Source organism: Gopherus flavomarginatus, chromosome 9 (genome assembly GCF_025201925.1).
Source record: "Gopherus flavomarginatus isolate rGopFla2 chromosome 9, rGopFla2.mat.asm, whole genome shotgun sequence".
Lineage (NCBI taxonomy): Eukaryota > Metazoa > Chordata > Testudines > Testudinidae > Gopherus > Gopherus flavomarginatus.
The window spans coordinates 62,471,576-62,495,952 of record NC_066625.1 but is presented as its reverse complement, the minus strand read 5'-3'; the positions used below and the strand labels follow the sequence as shown (position 1 = coordinate 62,495,952).

Sequence of the window (24,377 nt, the reverse complement as noted above, 5' to 3'; positions counted from 1 at the left end):
AACAGACCCAGATTGAGAATAAGAACCATTCAGGAAATATATGTTTGCTGCTGATGTTTTAAAGAAAGTCACACCAGTGAACTGGCGGAAGTCACTTAAATACTTGAATTCAGAGTCTGTTGAAGTGATAATCTCACTTTTAACAGCAGTAGCTTCTTCTGCTGGTGTAGGAAGAATATTTTCTTCCTTTGGACTAATTCATTCCAAATTGAGAAATTGTTTGGGACCTGAAAAAGCAGGATAGCTTGTTTTTTGTTTTTTTTCCAGATTATGAACAAAAAAGAAAATGAAGGTGAAGACAACTGAGTTAGCTGCAGAAGCCAATATTGTAAATTTCTCACATTGACCTGGCTGACAGTCTATTTAAATTTTCATTTTTTAAAATATATATATTTCATTTAACTATTTTAGTTTAAAAGAATTTTAACAAAAACAAACATGATTTTAAAAAACTTGAATGTTTAATCAAATTTAAAAATGCATATGCTTGTTTTGTTAAAATATAATATGTTTGCTGTTGAAGAAAAAATTCCAGAATACATAACGTTGTTGTTTTAGTTAAATAAAACAATTGAAATGTCTGTCTGGTGATGTTCTCTTCCTAATACAGCATGGCAAGAAATCCTCCAAATATTAATGATTAACCTGTTGAATTTGAGATAGCTCACCTCCCAATGACTTCATAAATATCTGCTTCAATTACCTTTGGTACATGAAATAACCAAACAATCATTCATTTTCTGATATAGCCGTAAAACTAATCTGAAAAGTTTTCAAAATAAATCACTTTTAAAATGTATAGTGTGTACCTTCTAAAAATGAAACCTACATCTATTTCTGAGTTGTGAAGAGTATGTATTGAGGTAATAACAACCAAAAAGATTTTATGTAGAAATCCATGATTAAATCGAGTCCTCATGACCAGTGATTTAAATCAATTCGATTTAAATCAAAAGCACCCTGGGTTTTAGTCTACTCTTTGATCCCAGTTTTAGCTTAGGAAGCGTTAACTTTGCTAGTGTACGGAGCACCAGTCTGGTGACTTTCCCCAATTAATAGCCCCTCTCCCATGGTTTCCCTAAGGTACCTTCACATTCTCTATTACAGTCCCTTATCTTTGCCATTGTTATGTTTCTTGACAAGTTCTTCCCCTTACAGTATCCTTTGATCTAGCCTTATGCACGAAGGCAGAACATCATCAAACAGTTAAACTGATGTACATATGGTATTTATAAAAAATTATAAACATAACTCCCTCATTCTACATAGATGTGTTCTGTATACTTAAGCACAGGCAGGCAGTGATCACCAAAACTAAGAGCTAGTCTACACTGGCAACGCTAAAGCACTGCCACGGCAAAGCTTTAATATGCCTCGTGTCGTTGCAAAGCAGCGCTGGGAGAGAGCTAAAAAAACCCACCTCCACGAGGGGCGTAACTACCAGTGCTGGGAACGCGGCTCCCATTGCTGTCGCACTGTCTACTTTGGCCCTTTACAGCGCTGCAACTTGCTGTGCTCTTTGGGTGTTTTTTCACACCCCTGAGCAAGAAAGTTGCAGCACTGCAAAGTGCCAGTGTAGACAAGCCCTAAGAGAAGCTCTTAACTATGAGCAGAGACTGAGTTGCTGGTCAGAGGGGAACAGGCTGGGCCTAGCTGATGTCAGCCACACAAGGAATACCTTGCAAGAAGAAGAGGGCAGGTCCTACAGTAAGTGCAGTATTAAACAAGACTGAGGTTAAGCTTCAGTTTGAATGGGCTGTTTATTAATGTACAAGAGCAAGCAGCAAAGATTTTATAGCTAAGCCATAGTAGCAACTTTTGGAGCTTGCAGATTTTGCAGCAACCTCTTCTGCTTCAGATTACAGTTTGATTTCATTTGCAGAGGCTTCCAAACTGTAGGCTGCAGTCAGATACTTCAAAAGTATTTTTTCCAAAAAGTCCTGTAATAGTTTAATTTTCCAGAAAACTGCACATTAACATTACCAGTCCCACAAGCCATTCAGTTCCCCCAGTGCTTTCCTTTATGAGAGATACTTGACTTAAGTCATAATTGTTCAACCACAAAAAGTGTCTAATTGAGCTGAGTGCACTGTTGTTACCAGAGCTTCTGACCACCTCCAGCTTATGTGTGTGTAAAGTTGATTCTTATAAAATAGAACATTAAATTATGAACCAAAAAGAAAGCAAATCTAGATCTGTGGCAACTTTAATATGTGGCAGCTAAATTAATGATCTCAGAGACGTCGAATGTAAAAAAAACATTCATGATCTGGAGGTTGATGGCACGTTTAAAAACAAAATATTCATTGTGAAAAACTTCTATAGTCTTCGTGCATTTCTGAAATTATACAAAATAAGTATCTTCCTACTGATAATATGAGGGGGGGGAATTACTCCACAGTGACCCTATACATATGAAAACCAGTAAGTTTTAAATGCAGTCAAGATTCCCCATAGGAGAAGGTTTCCCTGATGCAAGCCAATTTCTGCTTTTTTGGCAGATGTACATAATGCATGTAACAGAGATAGACCCATATTTTGACCTCAGACTTGCTCACGTCCCACTGACCTGAATGCGTGTCATTAATCTCTATGAGCAGCAGTCGGCCCATTGAGTTACACCACTACAAGAGACAGTGTCGTCTACTATGTTATGGTTTGTTTGTTTTCCACGTTGATTGTTCAGTGCCCTCAGACATACATACATACATAAATCCCACTGAAGCCAGTGGACACTGCAAGCATCTATCAGATGACAAACATAGCCACTCAAAACTTGAAAATAAAATTAAATTTTCTCACCACTTTGCCATTTCCATTTCCAACTCTTAAAACATGTATATGACTTGTTAATGTTTATCTTGGACTATGCAGAGTATGTGTGTAATTAGTACTGTACATTTTGAAGAATGTGTAAGTATGTGCTGTGGTCAGTGTTAAAGTTGTTACTGGAAAGCATAATATGAAATTTCATGTCAGAATTACCATTCACTGAATATACAAACTGTACAGATAGCAGAATATTTATGTGACATATATGAACTAACTAGTCATTTCCAGTTTGGTCATTATCAAAAGGGATCGTCAAAGTTTACATACAACCTTGGTTTGAGGTATCATTTAAAAGCACCTAGAAGATAGACAGGTAAGCTGACCCTGACAAGACTGGAACCTATTATGAGGGGGCTGAAAGGTACTCCATATCCACTTACTAGACCTCTATAACACTGTGGTTACACTTTTGGACTGTGCAACACCAATTTCCTAATTATTGAAAAACTTTTAGTACGCAAGATATAATACAAAAAAATCAAACAAATAAAATAGAAAAAAAATAAATACATGTTTAGCATGCAATACATATCACCTGATGATTTAAAAGTTTTTATGGCAAGACAACTTGGAGCTTACACTATGTGACAGCATGCCTTTAATTATTCCCTGTCATTATGATAATAGCCAGGACATTTTCATAAGCAAGTAAGGCACAGGTCTATTTTAAAAAAAACCCTAAACATTATTTAAAATATTTATTTATATTAAATATTTAAAGAAATGAGCCTGCAAAATAATCCCCATGGCCAGGTCCCCAATTAAGTCGCTGAGGCTCAGGGTCGGTGTTCAGGGCCCACCCGCAAAGGTCCCTTTGCAGGACAAAGTCCTAAAATGGCACTTGAGAACTGACAATACCAATACCAATGCAGCACTTCAGAACATTTATACTCACACAGATCCCTGCAGGAAGCCTGATCCTATTTCTCCTTGACTTTAATTGGAATTGAAGGTGATCAACATAGGCAACTGGTGCATAGTACACCGCAAGATATGGCCAAAGGTTTATAGTGGTAAACATGTTCAAATTCTGAACACCAAGTTTTGTTTAGTCAACTATACATTGATTTGCTTTTTAACCCTGCCTTTATGTCCCTGGAAAGTGTTGCTCCCACCTTTCCTTTCTGTGAGGGTTTGTATTAGCATAATGAATGCTACACCACACATTTCTGCTCTAATGGCCTTGATACCCTCTGTTCTCAGTGAAACCCCGTCAACTTTGTCCTCAGTAGGAATGGCTTTGCCTCTATGACTACCTCTTCTGCTGCAAATGAAGAGTATCCCTTGACTCTGTCACTCCTCAAGCACTTATCACTTCATTCTTAGCTGAAGCGGACCCCTTTATCACTGTATATCTGGCCAGAAATCCTAATCTGCTTTCTCTTGGCTAAGGCTAGGTCTACACTGGCAACGGAATGACAAAACCTTTGTCTTTCAGAGGTGTTAACCATCCCCCCCCGCACCCCCAATAGACAAAAGTTTTGCGGTGACAAGTGCCAGTGTGAACAGCGCGTTGTGGGCAGGAGTGCTCTCCTGCTGACAACGCAAATGCTGCTAGTTGGGAGTGGAAGTTTTTTGTCAGCAGGAGAGCCAACGAACAGCAGCTACACAGCACAACTTTCAGCGGCACGGCTATGGTGACACAACCCTGTCACTAAAGACTGAATAGTGTAGACATAGCCTAATATTTGAACAGAAAGGTACAGCATCAAAAGTAAATACTGTGAGTGCTAGTGCCCTGTACCTGTCTATAGTCATTCTCTTGACAACAGTTTTTTCTGAGAAGTGATTTGGAAGAGCACTGAACAACGTATGACTGCTACATGAGACATGGTATCAATAACCGCAGCGCAATCTCCATTACTACACGGGAAGGTTTCAGTGCATCGATCCCAATCGTGAACAGAAATAGCACTAAGTTAAAGCTCAGACAGGAAGCCGGTCTTTGTGTATTTTCACAGCAGAGGCAATTATAATATCAATTTTCTGGCATTCCAAAGCTCCCACTTGTTAGTAATCTGACATGATGAATATGCGTACAATGGGGTTCACAATCTCATATTCAAACTAGGAATTCAGTAGTTTTCTTATTCATGAGCTCTTCTTGACATCATGCTTTGAAAGACTATACAGCCCAATCATGCAGTCCTTACTCAGGCAATATTCTCAATAGCAGCAATGGAAGAATCGCCTACTTAAGAACTGGGCCATGTGACATGAATTTTCTGTCATTTGACTGCAAAATAATCTAATCAGACATTTTTAATCTTGTCCAGTTATTATTCTCCCCCTCATTAATGACCAGATTGTGCAATTCTTAGTGATATCAGTTAGCATCGCTTATGTGAGAGGTGTCACTGAACGTGAATATGGTTGCACAATTTCACAGTGTTTAGTGGAATCATTTATGTTAATTTATTTTAGTTAAATAATTAACCAGAGAATACTTAATTCAATATTATGATTTTCCATACTGATAACTTCAGTGAGGGTGAAACAGAACATTTATACTTTTGAAGTTTAATAAAGAACTTTTAATTAAAATCGTTATTTAAAAAAAACAAACCTATTCAAGCATATATACTAGGCAGTCATTTAAATACATGCTCTCTGTTCACCATAAACAAATACTTAGCTATATATTTATATTCAGGGTTCTATAATTATAGATTCTGGCTCCTACAGAGAGAGAATCAGAAACACAATATTAAAAAATGTAAGCTAAGTAAATAATACAAAATTATTTTTTAAAAAGAATCAGAAGTCCCTTTAAGAAAAACCAACAGCATCACTTAGTTTTGTTTTGTTTTTTAAATACCACAGTCCTGAAAAAGTACTGAGCCTGATTCCCACTTCTTCTGTCCAATACTCTGCACAGGAACAGAAAAGGGACCACATTACTGCACTGGAATTAGTCCTTAATGCCCGTCCAGTTGTGAGATTTTGTTTTTTGAAAGGATTTTTTTCACTGTAAAATGAAACTATTTCACCTTTCCACTTGAATATACCATCCTTACACCTTTTTAAAAGAAAATTGGCACATCAGAATTGGCACATCAGAATTGCTCATTGTAAAAGGAATACTGTATACTAAGCTGGCTTCATTCACTGATTCAACAGACCTGGTTTATTCTTTTTATGTCACAATTTTCTGAAAATAAAGTCAACTTGTAAATCCCAAAATAGGAATGATACTTTCTTATTTCCAATATCTTACAATTTTGAAATCTGGTAATAACTCAGGCAAATGAGCAAGCTTGCAAGGCCACCCTAACAGTTTTCAGTATCCATTGTCCTCAAATGTTAGTAGACAGTAAACATTTGTACATTTGTTTTTTTGAGTATAGTAAGCTAATGTCAAGACTGTCTGCTCCAGCATGAGTTTTTCCCATCCACACAGAACTGTAACTTGCTTTTGGCTAACATTAAACATAGGGCAGGGCAATCCAGTCACAAGGCTTCAGTACATTTGTTCATTAAAGGCCAATTTTTACATTATTTTTAGTCCCCCTCCACAAAACAAATATTGTTATGGTGACCCTGGTGCATGGAGGCCTGTTAGCCAAGAACTAGACTATAGTACCAGCTACTGTGGTTGATTATGACATGACCTACAATTCACTCTCCCTTTACCCACGTTCAGATTCTAGAGACAAGAAAGCAAAAAAGACTGAAAATCAACCATTAGCATACTAACCAGCCCTTCACCAAAACTAATTTCATTAACCACTTCTCTGTTCTGCCCTCCGTTCTGACCTCATTGCTGGCATGCCATCGACATATGAAAAAATCATAATGAAAAAACTTGATGTATCCACATCCTGCCAGACTATTTTGCTTGATGTGTTTGGTAACTTATTTAAAGACAACATGCCAATCTTTCCAAAGAGGTCTGGTCACTGTAGAAAAAACCCAGTTTTCTAATAATACTGCTTATTTACCCACATGGACCTTATCTAGACCAATTTTCTAAGAAATTCAATTTATTGAATAGTGTAGATGTAGAGTTAGGACTATAACACAGAACAAATATTACTTTAAATTTGCTTTCATCTGTTTTTGACAGACACAATTTAGTGACATGCCATTTGCATAATGCCTCCAAGAAGTTACATTCACAGTGGTTCTCAAACTTTTTTTTGTAGACCACTTGAAAATTGCTGAGGGTCTCGGCGGACCATTTAATGATCTTTCCAAATGTTGTTCGTACGTTAGCTAACTATTGTAAAGTGCTTTGGATAAAAGTGCTATATAAAAAAAACGTAATTAAAATTTTTTTGTTCTACAAATAAAAGCACACAAATTTTAATATCAGTAGCCTTATCTTTCTAATGCGATGGATGGGCCCTCTCTCCCATGCCGCAGCAGCCCCCAAGCTGCGGATGGGATGGAGGGAGGTCTCTCCCTCTCTCCTCATGCCACGGCAGCCCCTGAGCTGGGGCTGGAAAGGAGGGGGGGGTATCTCCCCTGCCACAGAAGCCACAGAGCTGAGGCTGGGAAGGAGCACCGTCTCTCCCCTGGAGCTGGAGAAAGTCGCCTCTTGCTATGGCTGCCACAGCCCAGCACCTTCCGAATTCCCCCCACCCCCTCTTCTTACCCCACTGGCCCCTCCTACCTACTTCCTATATCCCCCAAGGCCACCATCTCACCTTACATGTGCATCTTCTCCAGGGTCCAGGCACCTAATTAGTGGAGCCAGGCCTGTGCAGCTGCACTAATTAGGTGGGTGGCCCTTCATTCTCTCATGTGCAGCCCCCCCAGGCGCAAACCTTAGAGGGAACTATCCCTGGACCTGCTGAATGGATCTCGTAGACCATAGTTTGAGAACCTCTGATCTATATGATAAATAGTTTTCTTATTAAAAAAATAGCACCTCATACCTGTTCTTGCGGCCATTTCTGTCTGTCTTCTGGAGTTCTTGACTTTGTTTTAAAACCTCTAGGCATATCTCCAACATGCTTTGAAGCTGGTGGAATATTCAATGATTTTGGCCTCCCTTCATGACCAGCATCACCTTCTGGACAAGTCTCCTTATAGTCACTTTGCACATTTTCAGTCCCGACATGCTCAGGGCTCATTTCTGTTGTGCTGTTAATGCTGCTCATACTCATGCTCATTTTAATCTCAGCTACAATCTGGTCAATGTCTTCTTCCTGCTCTCCCAACTCAGCATCTTCTTTCCTCAAACGGTAGGGCGACATCCCATGACTGTTTCCATTAGCTTCTGGTGGATAATAGTCCTGATAGCTTTCTTCGTTTTGACAGTATTGTATGTTTTCTTCTTGGTCCTGAATCTCCAGAGAAGATACTTCATCCTCCAAAATCTGAACACAGTTATCTTGGTATCCTTGCCCTTCTGTCACTTCACTTTCATCATGGTGCTGGATGTTAGCTTCTGTCCATTCTTCTTCCACAGCTTCTTGACATTCATCAGTTTCAACCTGGTGTTCTTCATGAGGAACATATTCTTCCCCATTGCAGTCCATTCCTTCCAGATAACTGTCATCCTCTGGACAATACCTAATGTAATATGTGATCCCTTCCTCTTCCTCTGGCAAGCCTTCATCATAGTCCTCCTCTTCAGAGGTATTATTCACATAATCGGAGCTGGAATCGCCATCGCCACTGTTATCATTGCACTCATGTTCCACAGGGGTAGGACTACCTTCTCTGACAGCTGTTAGCTCTGCCTCCTTTGCTATGTAATCTTCACTAGGCAGGTGATTTTCCTCACTTTCAGGCTCCCTATGATGAGATGAAGTAGGGCAAGGTATCACCCGGTGATCCAGCATGCTGGCTGTAGTGCTTTGACGTTTCCTGTTTGCCATAGCCGACTTCTTAGGTGACAATCATTTCTAAGCAATTACTGTAAGGAAGAAGAAAAAAACACTTTCAGAAAAAGGCCATTAGCAGGGATCAGAGTGATGCTAATGGGAAACAATGAAACTGGTACTTTTAATTTGGTATAAAACAGCTACTTAACAAAAAAAAACAAAAAAAAACACATACAGTCTCCTAAACTATACCATCAAAACCACACTCAATGTAGTCAAAGGTTAAGTCAATGGAGTAGTGCTAGATGCCCACAGGTGTAACAATGATCAGAATCTGGCCCATTAGTATATACATAAACAGTAACAACATAAAATAAGAGAAAACCAGTGATGAAAATAGTTATAGAAGTCATGAAACTCAAAAGAGGGTAACACTTTCACCTAGACAGGTAATTCTGCAACTCTGTATTAGATTTCTCCTGTACAGTATCTTTTCTATGTGGAAGATAATGAGTAATTTCAACACCATTTGTTTATTGGCGGTGGTGGTGGTTCTGTGAGAGTATTTATATATAGTACTCTGAGGGGAATTCTGTAGCACTGTTCCCCGCAGAACATGCATTCAACACAATTCATGTCCCCCGCAGAACATACATTCCGCTGGAGAGATGCTACAATTATACATTTTGTCAACCAGGGGCTGCTGTGGCACCAGAAGAGAGAGCAGCTGGACTCACATGGGGATAAGAGGCGGCCTTCCTCACTGCAGGACTAGGTGAGGAGGCACAGAATATGAGGGAGACGGACAGATTGAGGCATACAGGGCTGCTGGGGGGTTACACAAACTGGGTTTCAGAAGGGTTAGTGGGAGGAACAGAGTGGGGCATGGGCACAGGAGTTAATGGGGTGGCAACACTGAGCCAAGGGCTGAATGACAGTGGGGCTGCCAGGCCACATGGGGACAGGAAGAAGGGGGCTGCAGGGAAACATAGGGACACATGTGCCTGCCTGAATGGGAGAGGCTAGGGGGATCAGGCAGGGTCTGCGTGGGGGAGGCTCCCCAACTCTAACAATCCCTCCCCCTGCAAAAAACTGTTCCATACTATTCCCACCCACACCCAACAATCCTCCAGGTTCACTTCCAGGCTCCTTCCCTCTCCCACAGCTCCTCCATTACCCCTAACTTCCCCAAGCCTTTGCACAGCTTCTGAGGGTTGCAGGAAATACGTTTCTGTATTGTAGTTTAAATGAATTAATACTCCAAGGTCTGTATTAATATGCCTAATAAGGAATCTATTTGTCAAAAAAACATTTTCTGAATCTTTTGTTGTTTGCACTGTTACATGCTGACAGGTATTTTGAAATAAATTACCAAAATAATTCAAACTAGCATGATTATATTGTGTTATTTTGACAAATAAAATATGCAGAATTTTGCAGAATTTTAAAATATTGTGCACAGATTTTTTTTATTTTATTTTTGGAGCAGAATTCCCCCAGGAGTAATGTAGGAAACTGACTTGTATATTTATTGAATTCTATTGTATTTGCAAGAGGGATACACAGGTTTATAGGGTTTTTAAGCTATATTCATATACACATTTGTATTTTAAAAACATTGTTAATATTAGGCAACCAACATTTTAAAAATAATCTCTTTGATACTGAAAGGAAGAGACAACAGAAAGCCCTACAATTATGTGTTAAATATATTCCAATACTGTGTTGATGAATATGCTTCAGGAATGCTTAAATCAATCTTAAAAATTAATCCCAAGCTTCAAATAGGATGAAATTTAATAGTGAAAAGTGCAAAGTCATGCATGTAGGGATTAACAACAAGAACTATTGTTATAAGCTGGGGAGGCATCAGTTGGAAGTAACAGAGGAGAAGGAAGGACCTCAGAGTATTGGTTGATCACAGGATGACTATGAGCTGCCAATGTGATATGGCTGTGAAAAAAGTTAATGCAGTCTTGGGATAAATCAGGCGAGGTATTTCCAGTAGAAATAAGGCGGTGTTAGTACCATTATACAAGGCACTGGTGAGACCTCCTCCGGAATACTGTGTGCCATTCTGGTCTCCCATGTTCAAGAAGGATGAATTCAAACTGGAACAGGTTCAGAGAAGAGCTACTAGGATGATGCAAGGAATGGAAAACCTGCTATATGAAAGGAGACTCAAAGAGCTTGGCTTGTTTAGCCTAACCAAAAGAAGGCTGAGGGGAGATATGATTGTTCTTTATAAATACATCAGAGGAATAAATACCAGGGAGGGAGAGGAATTATTTAAGCTCAGTACCAATGTAGACACAAGAACAAATGGATATAAAGTGGCTATCAGGAAGTTTAGACTTGAAATTAGATGAAGGTTTCTAACATCAGAGGAGTGAAGTTCTGGAACAGCTTTCCAAGGGGAATAGTGGGGGCAAAAGACATATCTGGCTTCAAGACTAAGTTAGATAAGTTTATGGAGGCGATGGTATAATGGGATATCCTAATTTTGGCAATTAATTAGTCTTTGACTACTAGCGGTAAATATGCCCAATGGCTTGTGATGGGATGTTAGATGGGGTGGGATCTGAGTTACTATAGAGAATTGTGATGGGATGTTAGATGGGGTGGGATCTGAGTTACTATAGAGAATTTTTTCCTGGGTGTCTGGCTGGTGAGTCTTGCTCACCTAATGGTCCCTTCTGACCTTAAAGTCTATGATTCTATGATTCAAACATGGGGTTTCCCCCTCTCAAATCCTTTTCCCAGTAATGAGTCATGGAATGACCCTCAGCAATAAAGCAATTAGCATTATCTTTTCAACAGATAGATAAAGTAGGCACTTTTTCAATGCATACTGTATTCACTTAAGATCAGACCAAGCTCCCCTTGAAGCTGGGAGGGGGGAGTCCATTAATTTGGGAGTGGGATAAGGCACTAACTAAACATAACTCGCTGCTTCTTTTTTTCCCATAGGATAAAACTAAAGCACCTTCATAAAACCAGAGCAATATCAATAAGTTGGTGTTTACTGAGACCCACCACCTGAATTTGTATCAAACAGGATCCAAGTAGTGTTGAAAGCCAAATTTGTTTTCAAACAATTAAACCTATACACAAGGGGAAGAAAAATCAGACATTTATAAACAGACACATTAATTACTTCCACTAGTGCCTGTTCACATTTAACTAAATATTTTACTTGTCTAAATACTGATTTCAACATCATACTACAGAATTTGTTTACGTAAGCTGCGTATCATTTTGACATATCTGGTAAGGGCAAGAGGGAAGTGGATAACACTAGATGTGTATGGCACCAGGGTTAATCTATTAGACTTGAAGTGTCTAGCTACCTTACATAATTCTCATATCCAGCCTCTTTTAGCATAAGCATTTCTCTGTTGTTGCCCACCTCAGTCCTACTACACACCTCATTGTTGTCTCAAGCTGATGGACTTGATTAAACCAGGTGAAGTGAATCTTGTTGCTCTTCACCTGTTTAGAGTTAATTTCATTTAGATCATCATCACTCCTACTTCTGAAATTATGCCTTTTACCACAGAGATATTTCAGTCACCAACACGATCATGTCTAGTTAACTAATCGTATAAGCACACATGCACACACATAGCAACAAGAAAACTGCATAGAAACAGCAGCTGCATGAATGGAAAATTCTTACAAAACATGAGAAGTGTCACAGGAAAAAAAATACTGAAGACAGCTGGCACTATATATCTAAAAAAACTGATTGTTTAGGTCATGTACAGCATTTATATCTGCAAGCAAGTAGGCATGATAAGTCAGTTGAGGAATAGTCAGGAATGAGTTATCAAACATGTCATAAAAATTCCCAAGTCATAGCATATTTTATGTAATAGGTACCAAATTCAAAGCTGCAGAACTGGAATTAATTAGCAAACTGGATACCATAGGATTAGGCCTAAATAAAGATTGGGAGTGGTTGGATCATTACAAAACCTAAACAATTTCCCCAACACTAATTTCTCCCTACTGTTACTCACACCTTCCTGTCAACTGTCTGTGATAGGCCACTCTCTTACCACTTCAAAGGTTATTTTTCATCCTGCTGTTAATTGATTTATCTCGTTAGACTGACCTCACACTTGGTAAAGCAACCCCCATCCTTTCATGTATTTATACCTGCTCCTGTATTTTCCATTTCATGCATCCGATGAAGTGGGTTCTAGCTGTAGTAGAAAAAAAAAATTGGCTCAGGCCTACACTTTGATCAAGTTAACCTTATGGGTGGCGGGAGGGCAGAAAAGGGTGGGGGGGGGGATGGATTATTGGAGACCGAATAAAGGAGCACAAACGCAGAACTATCTGTAATCACTAGGGTTGAAAAATATAACTGCCCACTGCTAGTGTTAGAGGAGGCTTATAACTGCTAAGGGCAAATTGTGAATAACAGGAAAGCTGGCTGGTGCTGTTTTCCCTTTTATGGAACATGTATTCTAATTATGGTAAAAATGTTAACAAGGAAGTATGTATTATTAATTGTGGTTTTATGCTATATAAGCTGTTGGAAAATTTGTATTCGGGGGGGACTGCCGGTTCTCTGGTACTCCCCTTGCATGCTCGTAATAAAGGGGCTTCAGGCGGTTCTGATCCAAACACAATGCGTGGTCGTTTTTCCAAGACAATCTTGATGCTGTTTGACTCAGATCCACAGACTACCCACCAGACTGGGGAGCCGTGGACCATTCCCCACCGGACCCAGCTGGCATGTGAAAGGTGAGAGACCTTTTAAACCCTCTATTTGGGTTTCCAGTGGAGGACTGCCCACGGGCACTGTGTCGGGGTGAGTAGCATGCTGGATCCGGACCTTTTGCTGCCAGACATGCCTGATGCCCTTTTAGTTCTGGTTTCCCTGGGAAAAGCCACGGGTGAGTGGCTAGGTGTGAGTTGGAGTTCACACCAGAGAAGCGTACAACTTTCTGCGCCGGGGCTACAGTGCTGTGGTGCCAGTGTAGACACCGTGGTGATTACAGCGCTGTGACTGGCCTCCAGAAGGTGTCCCACAATGCCTGTTCTCACCTCTCTAGTCATCGGTTTGAACTCTACTGCCCTGCCCTCAGGTGACCAATCATCCCTACCTCATACATTCCTTTGCAAATTTGAAAGTCCCTTTCCTGTTTGCTCAATGATGCGTGCAGTGGTTTCAGCACATCTTTCTAGGTCGCCATGCCTGCTCCACGCACCAGGTGATCCCACGCTTGGAGCAATGCCGAGCTGCTGGACTTCATCAGCATTTGGGGAGAGGAGGCTGTGCAGTCACAGCTGCACTCCAGCCATAGGAATTATGATACCTATGGACAGATGTTACGATACAGGATAGAAAGGGGCCATGATCGGGACACATCGCAGTGTAGGGTGAAAGTGAAGGAGCTGCAGAACGCCTACCAGAAGGCACGGGAGGCAAACTGCCACTCTGGTACTGCACCCACAAGCTGCCGGATCTACAAAGAGTTGGACACGATACTCGGTGGTCACCCCACCTCCACTGCAAAGGCCCCCATGGATACTTCATTGGCTCATGTGCCAGTCGAGAGTGGACTGAGCGAGGAGGATGAAATCTTGGACGAAGAGCGGGACGGGGACACAGAGGCAGAGGATGGTTAGGAAGCCAGAGATGCATGCAGTCAGGAGTTATTTTCTACCCCGGAGGAGCCTAGCCAGTCACAGCAGTTGGATCTTGGCAAAACACAAAACAGGAGAGGAGGCCCCTGGTAAGTGGATCTGATTTTGGGAATTGCTGAAGCAATTTGTTGGGGGTAGGAGGGTTGCAGAAAGCAGACTTGTCTCCCACCACATGCCTAGTCTGAGCAGTGGAACAGGCTGTTGATAGGCTCCCTCACTTCACAGGAATCTCCCGCAGAGATCTCCAGGAAACTCTAACGGAGATACTGGACAATCTGCTGCTGCAGGTTCCTCGACACAGCTGCTTTGTTTCTTGCCTCATTAACGGTAATTTTCCCATTCCTGAAAATACTTCCATACTGATCACATCCTGTGGAAAAAGTGTGGGGACAGGAATGATTATCAAGCCCCCCGTATAGTGTTGGCTCTCCCCAAGAGCCACATGCCCAGTGTACAGCAGGGTCCAGAAAGAGTGATTTACACTGCCCCTGCGATTACTCACCATTTTGGGGGTCTTGTAGCTCATGTGTGATTGCCTGGGGTCAGCCAGTTAGTGACAGGTGTGAGAGTACTGGCTGTGTTTTAAAGCACTGAATCAGTGTTGTCCGTGATGCAAATAATACTGCTTCTGTAAAATGTTGTATTTAAACTTCACAGAGATGACCCTGGGAGCCCAGCTCCCTTATCGGCAGCAGAACAGCTGCATAGAATTAGAAAGCAGCCACGAAATCCTAAGGAGGACTTTCTCCGTGAGGTTATGATGCACTCTGCCACTGAGAAACAGGAACTGAAGAAGTGGCGGGACAGCGAGAACGCGGCATACCAGAAAGAAGCCATGGAGCGGCTCTTAAACATTATGGAGCACCAAGTGGACACACCCCAGGTGATACTAGATCTTCAAACCAAGCATCTCCATGCCCGCCCTCCTTTATGGCTGCTGTTACAAAATTTTTTTCCCATGTGTCCCCCTCTCCCCCAACACTGCCAACACACTGTTATCAACCTCCTGGCTCCACTCTCTACCCGCAGCATTCCACTCCTCCCTCTTCACAGGACAGCCATGTGAACTCCCACTACCCACTGCACTCAACACCCATCCCTCTGCAGTTTGGCCCTGCTGAAGTTTGGGTATGATCCCTGGACATACACAAATCTGTAGCCATCCCGGGACGCCTCCTCCTCTGGAGACCTTCCCTTTCCCCCACCCCTCCCTGATGTATTTTTGTCATTTGACTCTCTCCTCTGGTTGTTGTCTTTTAATAAAAGAATTGTGTTGGTTTGAAAGCAATCTTTATTCTATTAAGTGAAAGCAAAAAGAGCACTGCAAAGCAACACACAATTATGTTAAACCCCCTTATTGCATCATGTGCACCAGTAACCTCCTAGCATTACAAGCACTGCGATCCTGAGCACAGCAGCAAATATTAGTGGCTTTCAGCTTCAAATTGCTGCCTCAAGGCATCCCTGATCCTTATGGTCCCACACTGTGCATCTCGAATAGCCCTGGTCTCTGGCTGTTCAAACTCAGCCTCCAGGCACTGAGCCTCTGCGGTCCAGCCCTAAGTGAAGCTTTGACCCTTCCTTTCACAAATATTACGGAGCTTACAACACATGGCTATAAGCATAGGAATATTGTCATTGGCCATGTCCAGCTTCCCATACAGGTATCACCAGCAGACTTTTAAACGGCCAAATGCACACTCAACAGTCATCCTGCACTTGCTCAGCCTGTTGCTGAACTGCTCCTTGCTGCAGTCAAATTGCCCCATGTAGGACTTCATAAGCCATGGCATTAAGGGGTAGGCAGGGTCTCCCAGGATCACAATGGGCATTTCAACTTCCCCTATGGTGATCTTCTGGTCCGGGAAGAAAGTCCCTGCTTGCAGCTTCTTGAACAGGCTGGCGTTCTGAAAGATGCATGCTTTATGCACCTTTCTGGACCAGCCTGCGTCAATGTCCATGAAATGCCCAAGGTGATCCACAAGCATCTGGAGAACCACTGAAAAATACCCTTTGCGATTAATGTACTCAGTGACTAAGTGATCTGGTGCCAGAATTGGAATGCGTATGCCATCTATCGGCCCTCCGCAGTTAGGGAAGCCCATTTGTGCAAAGCCATCCACTATGTCATGAACGTTGCCCACAGTCACGGTATTTTGGAGCAGGATGCAATTAATGGCCCTGCACGGTTCCATCAACACGACTCCAATGGTTGACTTTCCCACTCTGAACTGGTTAGCAACTGACCGGTAGCAGTCTGGAGTAGCCAGCTTCCATAGTGCAATCACCATGCACTTCTCCAGCGACAGGGCAGCTCGCATTCTCATGTCCTTCCTCTGCAGGGCTGGGGCGAGCTCATCACACAGTCCCATGAATGTGGCTTTTCTCATGCAAAAGTTCTGCAGCCACTGCTTTTCATCCAGGTTGTGCATCATAATGTGATCTCACCACTCAGTGCTTGTTTCCTGAGCCCAAAAGCGGCACTCCACTGTGGTCAGCACCTCCGTGATGCCACAAGCAATCTCGTGTCATGGCCACTTTGTGTAGCAAGATCAATTTTGCACTCCTCTTGCCTTTGTAGTTTGAGGAATAACTCCACTGCCACTCGTGACGAGTTGGTAAGAGCGAGCAGCATGCTGGTCAGCAGTTCGGAATCCATTCCTGCAGCCTGAAAGAGGCAGGGTGGTAAACAAACCGCTGAAAGATGGTACCAAATATGGACAGAAGCACAGGGATTGCTGGGATGTGAAGCAATAGATCATGGGGCATTGGGACGAGACCCAGGATGCCCCATGACCCTCTCCGCCTTGCAACAACTCTTAGTGGCAAAAGAGAAAGAGATGCTCTGTGGGATAACTGCCCAGAGTGCACTGCTCCAAATAGCGCTGCAAGTGCCACAAGTGCGAACACGCTATTGCGTAGGCAGCTGTCAATGTGAACACACAACAGCGGTTTCCCTTCAGCGCTAAGTGGTGCTGTAACTGCCAGTGCTGTAACTTTGCCAGTGTAGACATCCGCTTACTAAAGTCAAGATATAACACATCTACTGCTCCCCCACCCCAACTCATAAAGCTTGTTACCGAGTCAAAGAAAGCTATGAGGTTGGTTTGACACAATTTATTCTTGACAAATACATGCTGTTACTTATCACCTTATTATTTTCTACGTGTTTGCAAACTGATTGCTTAATTATTTGCTCTATTATCTTTCCAGGTACTCAAGTTAAACTGACTGGTCTTTAATTCCTCGGGTTGTCCTTATTTCTCTTTTTATAGATGGGCACTATATTTGCCCTTTTCCAGTCCCCTGGAATCTCTCCCGTCTTCCATGAGTTTTTGAAGAAAATCATTAATGACTCAGATATCTCCTCAGTCAGCTCCTTGAGTATTCTAGGTTGTACTTCATCAGGCCCTACTGACTTGAAGACTTCTAACTTATTTATGTAATTTTTAACTTGTTCTGCCCCTACTTTCGCCTCAAATCCTACCTCATTTTCCCTGGTGTTCGCTATATTAGACATCCAATCGCTGCTAAATTTTTTGATGAAAACTGAACAAGAGTCATTTTGCACTTATGCCATTCACACATTTTCTATTATTGTTTTTCTCCCCCCGTCATTGTGTAATGGGCCTACTCTGTCCTTGGTCTTCCTCTTGCTTCTAATGTATTTGCAGAATGTTTTCTTGTTACCCATTATGTCTCTAGCTAGTTTAATCTCATTATCATCTGATTTAATTGGCATCATAATTCTATCTAGTCCTCTACAAGGAATGACTCAAATGCTTCTGAGGAAGACCTGCTCTAGTCAATCTGTCGCTACTTCTGTCTAGCCATTCACACCATGTCTTCCACTGTTTACGTCTACTCCATGCTATTTTTAACTAGGCTTTGCCATCAAATCCTTGTATTAATGTACAGATTTCCTAAGCAGGTTAAGCACCTAATTTCCATTGATTTCAACTGGACTAGGCATCTAACCTGCTTAGACCCTTCCGAAAATTGCACCAGATACTTAGCTGTAGCTTTTGGCAAATAAATATCGTTGAAAGTCTGGCCCAGGGAGCTCATGTTTGATGTGGAATGGACAGGGAGTGAACCAATCAGAGCAATGAGCCAGGAAGATAAACCTGGTAGCAGCATTTTGAATCAACTTAAAGGAGTAAGAGTAGAACAATCTACCTTATAGTGATATTCTATTCTGTAAATACAACCCCGTTTAATCTATGCCTTGTTTTATATGGGAATATAAGAACAGTGTTTCTGGTCTGCAGTTGTTGCCCCATCGTTTAAAATCTGAGTACAGTAACTCCTTACTTAACGTTGTACTTATGTTCCTGAAAAATGCTACTTTAAGCGAAATGATGTTAAGCACATCCAATTTCCCCATAAGAATTAATGTAAATGGGGGGGATTAGGTTCCAGGAAAATATTTCGCCAGACAAAAAAAGACTCATATATATACACAGTATAAGTTTTAAACAAACAAACAAAGCAATGATGATTGTGAAGCTTGGTTGAGGTGGTGAAGTCAGAGGGTGGGATATTTCCCAGAGAACGCATTACTGCTAAATGTAGCACTTGGCTGAGCTCTCAAGGGTTAACACATTGTTGTTAACGTAGCCTCACACTCTACAATGCAGCACAAACAGAGGGAGGGGAGACAGCATGGCAGAGAGAGAGAGACAGAGACACACACCCTGTGTAGGAGAGAGAGAGACGCACATTGCCCCTTTAAGTACGCTGACCCCACTCTAAGTACATTAGCAAATTGAGACAGCCACTGCTGCCAGCAAGTTCCCTCAGTCCTGAGCCCTGTAGTGTCCCTCCCCTCGTGGAGATAAGGTACAGGAGATGGGGATACAGGAGCTGGGGCAGGGGGACACCCTGACATTAACACCTCTCTTCCTCCCCACCCCACACAGCAAGCAGGAGGCTCCCAGGAGCAGCTCCAAGGCAGAGGGCAGGAGCAGCACACAGCAGTGGGGGGAGGGCAGCTGAGCTGCCCAGCAGTTGATAGCCTGCTGGGCGGCTGCCACACAGGGAACTTAGGGGAGCTGATAGGGCGGTTGCTGGTCCACCCTGGTTCCACGCCCCCAGTAGCTAGCTCCAACAGGCTGCTCTTTCTGCAAGCAGTGGACAAACCAGGTAGCTGTCAAACAACATTATAAGGGAGCACTGCACAACTTTAAACAAGCATGTTCCCTAATTGATCAGCAACGTAACAATGAAACAACATTAACCTGAACAATTTTAAGTGAGGAGTTACTGTATTACAATATCCATCTTCTTCGTTGCTTTCATTTTTATGGGAAGAATTGTGCCTTTCCCCACTGCAGCAAAGCACAGCGACGACTGCACTCACATACAGGGCTGCTATTGAAATCTTTACATTTGCTGCCCCCACACTTCCTGTAAGTCAGTTACTGGATCCTAGAGCCCACTGGAAGCAACAGGCTGAGTGCTAGGTCCAACTGGCCATGCCACACAGGAGGAGTACTCCATGGAGGTCACTTTTGTTCAATGGCTGAAGTAGCCAATGCATGTAGGTGGCCCTCTGCTAGATAAGGCAGAATGAGAGAATTCAGTGGATCCCCTGCTTCCTATATGCAAGAGGTTCTGAACCATTCAGAAGGTGCTCACACCCTGCACAGCTACTTATGTCCAGCTTTCCCCTCACACAGTGGAACTACATTAGTTCTGTTGCACAGCGAATCTCTGCAGCAATGGAAACTCCACAAATATTGCAAAATGACAGACGGATACTAGCCCTGGGGGCAGGTGACCTAGATTCTATTACACTGAGCTGTTGGCCAAGTCACTTCCCACCTCTGTGACTCAGTTTGCCCTCCCATTCTTTCTCTCTTCCCTGAAGAGCTCTGCTAAGTACACAAGAAAGGCAATCCTATGATGTGTTTGTACAGTGCCTAGCACAATGAGGCCCTGATCTTTGTTAGAGTCTCTAGGCCGGGGTAGTCAGTAGGCAGACTGTGGGCCAAATTGGACTGCCAAACATTTTGAACGGACCCCAAAATCTTTTTATTTACTTAATAAAATAGTAATAATATTTTCTCTAGAGACTGAACCTTGACCAAAAAATCTGGACTTTGACAAAAAATAATTGACTACCCCTGCTGTAGGCCATAAAGAAATACAAATAGTAAACTACATTAATTTCTTGTAAATATTTTAATCATCATCATCATATCTGTAAGATTTCAACTAATGTTGAGAGGATATTTTGGTTTTTACCTGTATCAAATGAAGTTTAAACTTTTTGAATAGCAAATTTGATTGCAATATACATATTTACTAGGTTTACTTTAACTTTTATTCAGTTTTCTGATAATTTTTCCCCATCAAGTTTTTGTTGTTTAGAAAATGCGAGAAGCTAAAAAAATATATATCTTAAAGTCCCCAAATGATCCCATGCGTAGAGCCCTGTGTAGATACAAAATTTGTACCCGTGGATGCAGATAACCCTGGATATAAAGTGGATATCCACAGAGCTGAAGGCTCTACCCTGAAGTGCAGCGGCGAAAGGAGACACAGACCGCTACATGGAAGGGACTCCTGTCTGGGAGCGTGCGAGCCGCTTGCACACACTAGTGCAACCAGGGACAACTGTTGGTCAGCCTGATGCCCACCCCAGTGAGCAGGACTAGGGGCAGTACAGCCAGTCCAGAGGAGCTGCCCGGGCAAGCAGCAGCCCAACATGGTTCCTGGTAAAGCCCTGCAGCCAGGGCCGGCTTTAGGCCGATTCAGCCAATTCCGGGGAATCGGGCCCTGTGCCTTAGGCACCTTTTAAATTTTTTTTTAAACTTACCCCGGTCCCCGGTTGCGGTCTACTCCGGGGTCTTCCATGGTCCCGCTCCTTTGAGCGAAGTGCCGGCGGGAGCACGGCGCAGCCCCGCTGTTCCAGCCAGAGCTCCAGCCAGGGTGGTCGGGCTTTGCCGCACTCCGGCCAGGAGAACAGGGCGGCGGGGCTTTGCCGCTCTCCGGCCAGGGCTCCAGCCGGGAGAGCAGGGCGGCGGGGCTTTGCTGCTCTCTGGCCGGGGCTCCATCCGGGAGAGCAGGGCGGTGGGGCTTTGCCGCTCTCCGGCCAGGGCTCCAGCTGGGAGAGCAGGGTGGCGGGGCTATGCCACTCTCCGGCCGGGAGAGCGAGGCCACGGGGCTTGCCACGCTCCAGCCGGAGTGCGGCGAGCGCGGCAAAGCCCCGCTCTCCCGTCTGGAGCTCCGGCCAGAGCGCGGCAAAGCCCCGCGACCCCGGCTGGAGCTCTGGGCTCTTTAAATAGCCCCCAGAGCCCTGGGGCAGTGAGAGGCTCTGGGGGCTATTTAAAGGGCCCGGGGCTCCAGCTGCCTCTGCCACCCCGGTCCTTTAAATAGCCGCCGGAGCCCCGCCTCCCCCATGCATTCCCCAGCGCTCCCGCAGCTATTTAAAAGGTCCGGGGCAGGGTAGAAGGGGGTTTGGGGGCTACTTAAAGGGCTGGGGTTCCAGCTGCCTCTGCTGCACCCCCTGATCTGCCCACACCAGTCCGGCCCCCCCTGCCGTACCCACAGCCAGCCCTTGCCAAACCTCGTCCTGTCTCCAGCCAACCCCTGCCACACACCCTTGCAGCCCTGCCCAAAGCCAGCCAGCCCCCCACACACCCCCTGCCCAGCCCGCACCCCCTGCCCTGTCTCCAGTCAATCCCTGCTGTACCCCACTGCCTGAAGCCAGCCAGTCCCACACTCCTGTCTCCAGCCCTGCAAACCCCTGCTGCACCCCCCTGTGGCCCTGCCTGAAGCCAGCCCACCCCACACCCCCTGTCTCCAACCAGCCCCACACCCCTTGCCCTGCCTCCAGCCAGCCCCATGTCCACTGCTGCCCTGCAGTTTCCAGGGCAGTAACCCTGCACACCTGCATCAATGAGGCGGGGCAGGGAGCAGCTGGGACCAACACATGTGCACACCTCCAGGGAGTGACGGGGACCCACACATGTGAAACGGCTGTCATTAATAGCCAATCAACAGCATATATGATGCAATGTATATAATATATAATTTTATTATTCATATAGTTATGGAAAGTAAATAATACATGAAAGAAATGAAAGGCTTTTTTTTCCACTTTTTTTTTTTAAGTCATCCCTGCCAGGGCCCCGCCGAAAATGTTCGAATTGGGCCCCACACTTCCTAAAGCCGGCCCTGCCTGCAGCTCCGCAGATATCCACTTTATATCCGTGGATACAAATTTGATATTCATGCAGGGCTCTAATAACCCTTTGAAAGCCAACGTAAGCCCAGTTTATAGGGAATTTGGGATAATTATTGAGGGAACCCTTTCCTTGACAAATAGTTTCAAGTAGAGTTATTTTCATCTGAAATACTGCATTACCCAGGACAATTCACTGACTTCTATCTGGATTTCGGTTAAAGTCCCTATGATTTATGTAGTTTTAGGGTTCATTTGCCTTCCCAAAACACAGGTGGTGCAAATCCATATGAATAGTAACATGCACAAAGTTACCAACTCTCCTGTGAACTGAAGGTGGCAAGCTGAAATACAGCCTGAATGAGTTTACAGGTCTAGACAGACAAATGGTGAGAGGGGAAACAGCCAAGGCAAGGTCAGTTGCAGACCTGGGAAGAGAACCCATGTTTGACTTCCAGCTTAGTCTCCTGTCTGCTAACTGCCTCCACATGTTGCCTCCACCAGGCATCTCTTTACTAGAAGATGTAAGTGGAAACGTCTTTATAAATGTAATGCTAATTACTAAACTGAAAGAATGGAGTACTGTATATGCCACAGATGCTGCTGGCACAAGAAGTGAACTTGCTCATCTTGGTAAAAAGAACATAGAAGGTTACAGCAGCTTCAAAACACTATTGAACAGAAAAGCAATCAGACACCAATCTTGGTAATACTTAAATTGTTACTGAATGTTACAATTAAATGAAGTAACTACAGCATCAGTTTATGCTGTAATATTGATTTATTAAAATAAACATGATTAAAAACGGAAAAGATGGTAACCACTTCTAATGGGCAATATACTAAATAAAATTATGCTGCTAGTCACTATCATAGATAAGTATCAGAGGGGTAGCCGTGTTAGTCTGGATCTGTAAAAGTAGCAAAGAATCCTGTGGCACCTTATAGACTAACAGACATTTTGGAGCATGAGCTTTCGTGGGTGAATACCCACTTCATCGGATGCATGTTCCTATGGCACCTTATAGACTAACAGACGTTTTGGAGAATGAGCTTTTGTGGGTGAATACCCACTTTGTCGGATGGGGTATTCACCCACAAAAGCTCATGCTCCAAATCGTCTGTTAGCTATAAGGTGCCACAGGATTCTTTGCTGCTATCATAGATAATACCCTCTAAAGCTCTTTTAAATGATCTTTTCTCAGCTGAAGTAATTTTTTCCCTCCTTTTATTACTACAGGGTCCTTCAATATTTTGCTGGCAATCTGAGGATTCCTGTTTCTTCCTTCAATGTTTTTCCTACATCAAGGGTATAATCCATCTGGTCATGAAGTGGATGAGGTTTTCGTCAAAAAACCACTAATGCCATTTTTAATTGGTCAAAAGGGGCTGATGAAACAAGGCACTTCTTATCTCCCTTCCTGCCTCCAAACAAAGTGAACATGTTAAGAAACTTTTCATGTTTCCATAGTAATTTTTGTTTCTATGAAGTGTTGAATCGCCACCAAGTCTAGATTCCAAGCATGCAATTTATTAGAGCACTCAGAGATCTCTAAAACTCAAAGGGATTATAGTCAATTTTGACATAAGTCTCACAGTATTCATTTCAAAGCACTTTCTCGCATTATTTCTGTATTCTTTAACAAAGCCCACGTCCAGACTACAGCCTAAAATCGATGTGCTTAAAATCGATTTTATAAAGCAGGTTTTATAAAATCGATTTTGTGCATCCACACTAGAGGTACTTACATCGATGTTGAGCGTCCATTTTCCCTGGCGTCCATCTTTTGCTTGAGCGTTGCACTCTGGGTACCTATCCCACAGTTCCTGCACGGGTCCCTGCCCTTTGGAATTATGGGTTACTAGCCCAGTGCATGATGGGATCAAAGTCCCCGTCCTGGGTGGTTCTGGGTACAGCT

The 24,377-nt window shown here is 43.2% G+C and overlaps 1 protein-coding gene across 6 annotated transcripts in view; it reads right to left on the bottom strand.

Annotated features, from left to right (window-relative positions):
- APBA2 (amyloid beta precursor protein binding family A member 2) overlaps window positions 1-24,377 on the bottom strand; it is a 225,932-nt gene that overhangs the window by 92,293 nt on the left and 109,262 nt on the right. For all 6 annotated transcript variants that reach the window (XM_050967967.1, XM_050967960.1, XM_050967962.1 and 3 more), the window contains one exon: window positions 7,713-8,698. In XM_050967967.1, the coding sequence (XP_050823924.1) occupies window positions 7,713-8,660 (948 nt within the window). In that variant the 5' untranslated portion in view covers window positions 8,661-8,698. The remainder of the gene's footprint in view (window positions 1-7,712; window positions 8,699-24,377) is intronic.